The 9101-nt window shown below is 36.7% G+C and overlaps 1 protein-coding gene across 1 annotated transcript in view; it reads left to right on the forward strand.

The window, feature by feature from the left end:
• LOC106472938 (glycerol-3-phosphate dehydrogenase, mitochondrial-like) overlaps window positions 1-6644 on the forward strand; it is a 51468-nt gene extending 44824 nt beyond the window's left edge. Inside the window, exons 13-14 of the mRNA XM_022401472.1 lie at window positions 2261-2359; window positions 6597-6644. Of these exons, the coding sequence (XP_022257180.1) occupies window positions 2261-2359; window positions 6597-6629 (132 nt within the window). The 3' untranslated portion in view covers window positions 6630-6644. The remainder of the gene's footprint in view (window positions 1-2260; window positions 2360-6596) is intronic.
• Window positions 6645-9101: the final 2457 nt, after the last annotated feature.

The following is a 9101-nucleotide window of genomic DNA, read 5'->3' on the forward strand; positions in this document are numbered from 1 at the left end:
GTAATGTAAGATAGATACATGTACTGATATATATATATATATAATGAATTAAATAACTAAGTAATGTAAGATAGATACATGTACTGATATATATATATATATAATGAATTAAATAACTGAGTAATGTAAGATAGATACATGTACTGATATATATATATAATGAATTAAATAACTGAGTAATGTAAGATAGACATATATAAGATACAGTATTTTATGTAATTGTGGACATATTCTGTAAATGTTTGTGCTTGGTGTATTAGAGCTGAGATGTGTTATATTAAATGATGTATTTTTCTATTTTTTCAGTGTATTACAGTGCTTGGTCTTTTAGGGCTAAATGTGGTATATTAGTGTATTTTGTTATGTTTACGGTGTATTACAGCGGTTGATTTGTTTTGGCTAAAATGTGGTATATTAGTGTATTTTGTTGTGTTTACAGTAGTTGATTTGTTTTGGCTAAAATGTGGTATATTAGTGTATTTTGTTATGTTTACAGTGTATTACAGTAGTTGATTTGTTTTGGTTAAAATGTGGTATGTTAGTGTATATTGTTGTGTTTACAATGTATTACAGTGGTTGATTTGTTTTGGCTAAAATGTGGTATATTAGTGTATTTTGTTGTGTTTACAGTGTATTACAGTGGTTGGTATGTTTGAGCTAAAATGTGGTATATTAGTGTATTTTGTTATGTTTACAGTAGTTGATTTGTTTTGGCTAAAATGTGGTATATTAGTGTATTTTGTTGTGTTTACAGTGTATTACAGTGGTTGGTATGTTTGAGCTAAAATGTGGTATATTAGTGTATTTTGTTATGTTTACAGTAGTTGATTTGTTTTGGCTAAAATGTGGTATATTAGTGTATTTTGTTATGTTTACAGTGTATTACAGTAGTTGATTTGTTTTGGTTAAAATGTGGTATATTAGTGTATTTTGTTGTGTTTACAATGTATTACAGTGGTTGATTTGTTTTGGCTAAAATGTGGTATATTAGTGTATTTTGTTGTGTTTACAGTGTATTACAGTGGTTGGTATGTTTGAGCTAAAATGTGGTATATCAATGTGGTTTGTTAAGTTGACATTGTATTAAAGTGCTTAGTTTGTTTGAGCTGAAATGTGGTATATTAATGTATTTTGTTAAGTTGACAATGTATTACAGTGCTTGGTTAGTTGGGTTAAATGTGGTATATTAGTATGTTTTGTTAAGTTGACAATGTGTGTTACAGTACTTGGCTTATTTGGGCTAAAATGTGGTATATTAATGTAATTTGTTCCGTTTACAGTGCTTGGTCTGTGTTTTGGGCTAAAAGTGACATATTGATGTATTTTGTTAAGGTTATAATGTTTTACAGTTACTGGTCTGTTTGGACTAAAACATTTCTTAATGTACTTTATTAAACTTGGTGTGTTACGGGAGTTTGTCTGTAATGTAATATAATCCCCAAGTTTTTTAGTTGCAATATACAAGTTATCATTTGCTGTAGTTATTAGTTACAATAACATTTGAGTTATCAGTTCCTGTAATGTTACCATTTTACCACTAGGTAACAGTTTAACACGCATAGATCTGTATCAGGCTGTTTTGTGTGTATCTAAATAAATGACTCTAAACCTAAAAATTAAAATTGTCATGTTTGAGGAACCTAAGTGTGGGCTAGCAAAGGCTTTTTCATTTACTATGGAATGTGTTTTTCCTCTCATTTTGTAAAATACTAACTTTGTATCAGAAATTAAGGATTCTGAGAAAAGTACAAAAATATGGCAAATCAATAGCTGTTACAAAATATTGACACTAATAGGTAGGAAGTGCTAGCAAATATATTTGGGTCAGTCATGCTTAAGAAGCTGTTGTAAGGAACGACCATAATTTAGGAAGTGGTCACAAATCAGACTTGGGCAGTCAAGCTTCACCAATAAACCAGTGGTGTAAGTGTTGACACTAAGAAGTGATGGCAAATCAAATTTGGTCATTCATGTTTCAGAAGTAAACAGCTAATGTAAAGGTTGATACATGAGTAAGAAATGGTGGCAAGTCAAATATTCAAGTGTGTATCCCCTCCCCTTTCATATATATATTCATAAGATATAAGGTATTTATTTAAAATTTAATATAAATAAGCCTACATTGTTGTTTTGCCTGTAAACAGCAATATTATTTATTAGACTCTTTTTGTGACCCAACCTTGTAAATATTGATAAACATACCTCGTTCATGGTTGCAAAGATGGTTTTTAAGAGAAAACTGCATTGTTGTATCCTTTAGAGCTCTGGTGAGAAGATTCCCGAAGACACACTTCATGAAATTCTAAACGAGGTGGATCTAAATAAAAATGGACAGGTGGAGTTAGAAGAATACTTAGAGGTGATTTCATTTTGTTTAGTTTTTGTTTTGCTTTTCAGTTTTTCTTGTTTCATTTTCTATTAATTTTTCTTTGTTGTTTCTTAGTTAAAAACGTTTTTTTCTTAAGTTATCTAGTCAGTAATTGGCTCATGAAGAAACTACAACTACTGACCATCATAAGGCTCCAAATAACCAAGTTTATATAAAGTATATAAATGTAAATTTTCTTGTTCTCCTAAAATAATGATTCTGAAACAGTACTATCTCCTCTCATGAAAGCTGTTTTGATTCAGGTCAGGCCTCTAAGCATTGCTAAAAAAATTATCTACAGCGCACCAATTTTTATACCCCATCAGTTTTACACCATTTCAGAACATGTGCTGATCACGTGACTACTCTCCACCAAATGTATTGCACCATCTATACTGGTACAGCTAACAACCTCTACAATTCTAGATCAATCCTCGCTTTCTCGATTGGCTTTCTAGTGTGTAGATGTTTGTTTTAACTCACTCTCCATGTGACTACAAAATTTTGGTTGTGCTTGATCACAAATTTATATCAATTTCAACTTGAGTTTGATTCCATTGTTTCCACTCATTTGTTTTAGAAATATTTCTGCTTTCCGAATTCTAATTTGTTCATATGAATTCAAGAGTTAATATGGCGGATGATGAAATTCTCAGCTCAGTCAACAGTGGTTCTGATATAAGTCTCCAGGTTTCAGGATCAACAATGTCTACTGGGGATGTTCGCGGGAGTTCCTGTCTTGTGTTCGGGCAATGATTTCTTCCTTTCACATTATGATTTTTTGTGAGGAAGAATATAACTACTGTGTGGAAATTTCTTTCTACGGCACCTTCCACCTGTTACTGCATCTCCATGTAATCTCTTGGGTTAAGTATTGTTCTTTTTCCCAGGAGATCTGTTGTAAGTTTTTCAGTGTGTACTCCTCACTTCCGGTAGGTATACCCATGTTTAGCAAGTTTGTGTGAGTTGTGTGGATTGACCTAATTCCTTTGCATGATAATTTAGGTCTTTCATGTCTTCTCTACTCAGTATTTGGTAAGTTAGATTTTTATAATTCTTTTACATCTATGTTACTTTAGATTTTCATTTAGAGTTTGATTATTACTTTGTTTTTGTTTAATTTTCAGTATATGTACAAGTTTTACACAATAGTTATTGTTTGGGTAATTGTAATTTCTGCCAATTTTGTGGGTGTGTTGGTTCGTTATTTGTACTTCCTTTTACTATTTATGTTAGTTAGTTTGTAAGTTCCTTTTTCTTTACTACTAGTCACATCTAATTGGGGATTAGATTTGAGTCAAATTTTGTTATTGTTATCTGTGTGTCTTTTCATTCTCATGTTCTTCAGGGTAGGTTTTACTTTTGTGTTCTTTGTCTTATCAGTTTTTTGAGTGGACTTATAAGTTCTCTATTTATGTATCTTTTATCTTCTAAGTTGCTTTAGTGATTTTCTACTTTAGGTGTCGCTTATTGTTTTAGGTCGAGTTTCATAGTTTTGCAAGATTGTTATATTTATGTACCTCGTAGTCTCTACAAATTTCTAGGTTTTGTTAGTAATGAGTACCTTCTCTAAGTATGTTTAGTTTATGTGTCTTTTTAGCTACTTTTTATGACAGTTCTGAGGGTTCTACGGGTTCTGTCTGTAGGTTTCTACTTTCAGTTCTGCTCCACTCCTATCTACTTACCAGATCTCCTTCCCTCGTCCTCGAGATTGTACCTCTTCCAGTCATCTTGCCTAGTCTGTTCAAGACCTACTACACAAAGGGGCTGTTGAATGGGTGATATCCACTCAACCAGGGTTTTACTCCTGTTTAATTGTTGTCCCTTGAAAGGTGGGAGATTGGAGACCCATCATAGGCCTGTCTCAGTTGAACTCTTATCTGGAACCACCTTACTTCACCATGAAATCCTATCTCTCACTTTGGAGATTTTCCCTGGGACTCTGGATGACCAAATCATTGTGACGGATACCTATCTTCCTATTTCAACTGCTGTAGTGTCACATTGTTTTCTTTGGTTTGTCCATGAGTGTCGTGTCTTCCAGTTCCAGGTGCTGCCGTTTGTTCCTTCTTCGGCTTTGTGTGTTTTGTCAAGTGGTATGCCCTTTTGCCCATTATTTTCACTCGTTGGATCTTCAGACTCGTCTTTTCATGAAGGACTGGCTCCTGCTCGCCTCTTCCCATGCCCAGTCAGTCAATCACACCTGCTTACTTCTTTGGGGAGCCAATTGGATGGGGTTTTCTGATCCAGTTGGAAAAGTCCATGATTAACCCCAATCAATATCTTATTCCATTGAGAGTTTTCTACAATTCAGATCCTTGTCAGGCCCAGCTTTCTCTAATTCAACTCAAGGATATGGACCAAACAGTCTCAATGGCCCTACTTTCTTTTCTCACTGCATGAGGATTCTCTCTCTTTTGGGCATGTGGGCTTCGTTGGAAGCTTTCCTTCCCTTGAATTGAACTCACATGCATTCCCTTCAGTGGATATTTCTCTACCAATGGAACTTCTCCAACAATCCCTTGGACCATCCCATTATCCTTCCACCTAGGATCAGGGCTGACCTTGCTTGGTGACTAAACAGGGAACTAACCATGGCGGGAGTTCCCATTCCACTACATTGTCCGGAGTCTCATCTGTTTACTGATATTTCCTTGGTGGGTTGGAGAGCTTTCCACAATTCCCAAGAGATTTCTAGTCGATAGTCCATCATCCTGAATTTTTTGGCAGTTCATCGGGCTCTGTATCATTTCCTCCCACTCCTAAGATTGCGGGTGGTTATGGTTCATTCCAACTATTCCACTGTCATGGGCTATATCACCAAACAAGGGGAAACCAAATCCAAATCACTGGGTCTTCTTTACTTGGCTCACGATTACTACATGGCGATCTTGGCATATCACGTTCCCAGCATTATGAATCTGGTGGCTGATCACTTATCTTGATCCAACCAGAGACCCTACAGAGTGTTCTCTTCTTACACGGGTATTTCAGTGGTGTGTTCTCAACTGGAAACACCACATATAGATGTGTTTGCCAGTCACTGGAATGCCAAAATTCCTTCCTTTTGGTCTCTGGTTCCACACCCTTCAGCTATCGGAGTAGATGCATTCAATTAAGATTGTAGGGGTCTTCACCCATATGCCTACCCTCCAATCAAATTCCTCTACAGAGTCTTTTCCCTTATCCAGACCACTCCTTGTCGTGGCCTGCTCAGACATGGTTCCCTCTGCTCTGGACCTTACTGGAGTGACAACCTCTGTCCCAGTCTCTCCTCCAACAACCGTGATCAGACATAGTCTTTCTGATCTCACTAAACTCCATCTTCATGCATGACTTTTGTCTGGTCACTTGCCTCAGCTCAGTGACTCACCCCTTGTGTAGCATCTTTCCTTTCCTGTTTCATTGACCTTCCTCCTTTTCTGTGTACCAGAGGCAGTGGTCTACCTTCAGACCTTGGTTCATTTGCCATGGCTTCCACTCCTCCCGACCTTGGGTACCTCATCTTTCTCAGTTTTTTGCGTGGTTGTTTGATCAGAGTTTGTCCATGTCAACTGTTTCTAGCTATAAAGCTGCCCTGTCAAACACCTTCCAATTCACCCATTTTCTGAAAACTTTCTCTTCCCATGTTATTTCCCTCCTTTCCATTCCTTTTGTCTTGTCTGTCCTCCATGTTCCTTTATTTTGCCATGTTGGATCTCAATTTTATCCTTCATGCACTATCCAATTCTCCATTTGAACCCATTGCTATGTGTTCCTTGTACCATCTTTCCCTTAAGTCCTCTTCCTCCTCCTTGCTTGCAGTTGTCATTGTTCCTATATTTCTGCCATTGGTGTTTCCTGCATCCTTTACCATTCCTCTTATATTATCCTCTTTCCTGATCTGGCCTTCCTTCCCTAGGCATATGCTGCCCAGGCATGTGTTTTGGCCTTCTCTCTTGATTCCTTGCCTTCCATTTCCAACCTGTACTCCCGTTCAGTTCCGGATATACTTCTTTGTCTGGTTCATTCCTTGAGATGTTATGTGGTTTGTATTGCCCCTTATAATGTTATCATTCCCATCTATTTGTTCCAGTGATTCCTTCTGTGTCCTGTGATCTGTCTCCTATTGCTCTCACTGTTTGGGTTTGTCAACTCATACAACTGTCAAAATTTGATTTGTCCATGGAAAGTCACCATCTGCATAATGTTCTTTCATATCCAGTTTGTAATCTAACTACATCTTTAGCTGCTCATCTTTGCTGGCCTTTGGAGAAGATAGTTCAGGCTGGGATGTGGACAACTCCCAATACATTCATCACACATTATCTCCACAACCTGTGTCTTCCTCGGGCAGGTATCATCTTCCTCCTATGGTGATTCTACACGTCTGTTCATCTTTGACTGTGGTAAGTCAACATATTACTTTTCCTTTATATTTTTAATTGATACATATTGTATTTCAGGATCCCACCTAGTGATTAGTGTTGCCTGGTTAGATGTGCTTCATATTATATTTGCTCTAGATATGAAAAATTCTGTAATGCTCACTTTTGAGGTGGGGTGTTTCTGTAAGACTGCTGGCAGCTTGTCTGGAAGTATGTGTATCTTTCTTTTTTTTTTTTTTTTTTTTTTTTAACTTCAACATTACTAGTTTCATTTATCAATACCATCACTCATGGACCTCATGAGTAAAGCAGATGGGGATTTCTGCACATCCCTACTGACTCATGATTCCTACAATTGGGTTTTATCTGTTTTTCAAAATAGGGAATCACAAACACCAATTGCATTGTCTCCGGTGTGTTGTTCCTCTGGAGTCACCAATTCGTATTCCTCCCCTTCTCTTCAAGTGGAGCATAGGTGTCCTTACCACTTCCGGTTCTCAGTCGCTGGAAAAGAAAACCTTTCTACCCCATGTGTACCCACTCAGAAAGAAGAGGACTCTCTAGTTTTTATAATCATTACAATACCAAACAATGAATTATACAATAATATTTGATATCCAAGGCTCTTCCCCCAGATGTTTTTACTTGGGTAAACCACACTTTTTGATTATATATTTTTTTATGAAAGGTGCTTCCACTTCATGGTCCATTTGCTCTAGCCATGTACTTTCTTTCTTTTCTTTCTAGCTCATTTACTGGCACCATGTTATGACTCACTATCACACTGTTTGGTACTACGTCTTGTTTTCTTATGATGGCTCGATATGACATGGATGTGAACAGAGGGGTAGTTATGATGACCCTCATGATCACACTCTTAACAGTAATATATATCTTTCAAAATCCTATTTATCCAAGGTGCTTCCCTGAATATTTTTGCCTGGATGAACCGCACTTGGCATAATCTGATGTGACCCAAGGCACTTTCCTTAGCATATACATATAAAGAAGAATGGTTGCATACACGTGAGCCCTTCCATGTTTGTCAACACCATACTGATTCATGTAATAGTTATCCAGCACTTCCTGCACTGATTCAGTGCTGTACATCTCTTTATTGACATCAGTGGTGCATGTCAATATGGTTCCACCCCAGCCGTGTTACTGTATTGATTGCTGGGCAAAGAACATACACGTTACACAAGTAGTGCTGTACCCACTGGTGTGCTTTCTTTTCATGTTCTAGCACACCCGTTTTTTCATTGTGGTCGCTTTCTACTTGATTTGTGATTGATGTGTCTTCACCAGTATCTTAACTAGGCAATGTGGAATTCTAGCTTTGGGTGAGAGAGGTAGTACCATTTCGAAAGTTAACATTTTCTTACTTATTTCCAATAAGTATTTACCTTCGCTTACCCGCTTCCCACCCTTCCTCCCCATTGAGATTCCGGTGTTTATGGTTTGTACCTGCCAATTCTCGAAAGTGAGGATTGTTCTAGAAAAGTAGGGTAAGCTAATTGCATCAGTATAAATGGTGCAGTACAATTGGTGGAGAGTAGTCACATGATCAGCACATGTTCTGAAATGGCACTAAATTGATAGGATATAAAGACTGGTGCACTGTAGCAAAATTTTTTTACCAATGCTTAGAGGGCATACCAGAATCAAGATAGTTTTGTGTGAGAAAGGTAAGTACCTATTGGAAATACAATTTTAAAGTAAGAAAATGTTAACTTCTTCCACTTGGTGGTTTAACTAGCCGGCTGAACCTCTTGGGGTGTTACTCAATTACTGCCACAAATATCACAAACAGCAAGAATACGAAACTGAAGATTCAGAGCAATCTAATTGTTATTGGTTTTTGTTTTCTGGTATATTGATTTATAGTATTAAATGTTTCTAATCAGTTTGTAAATTATGTTTATTTTGAGTTATATATATTGCATTTGTTGATGTATATTTAATTTTGAGTGATTTTAGTTTTAATTTATGTAGTTCTATCTGTCATATCTATCCATGCCTTTTACCATCTTCATTTGTCAATGTTTACATTGGTATTCTCCAGACCATAAAAAAAGGTACTACCCATGTCTGTGTGCTACGATAATTATCTTCTTTGAGTTATGCTAGCATGTACAGCTCTCAAATTTTGTTCTAGTTAGCAGCGTGCTATAGAACAATGATATTCAACAAGTAGACTGTGAGATGTGTACACCCTCATGCTGGGACACTTGTGACTGCCCTAAACGAACAGCTACACACATAGGCCTTTATTATTGTGTGAAATAACTAAGTGGGGCCTTGAGGTGTAAAAGGTTGAGAAACTCTGCCATAAAGTAAACCAGTAAATGTTTATGTAATATAAC

The sequence above is a fragment of the Limulus polyphemus genome, unplaced genomic scaffold, assembly GCF_000517525.1.
Source record: "Limulus polyphemus unplaced genomic scaffold, Limulus_polyphemus-2.1.2 Scaffold5750, whole genome shotgun sequence".
NCBI lineage: Eukaryota > Metazoa > Arthropoda > Merostomata > Xiphosura > Limulidae > Limulus > Limulus polyphemus.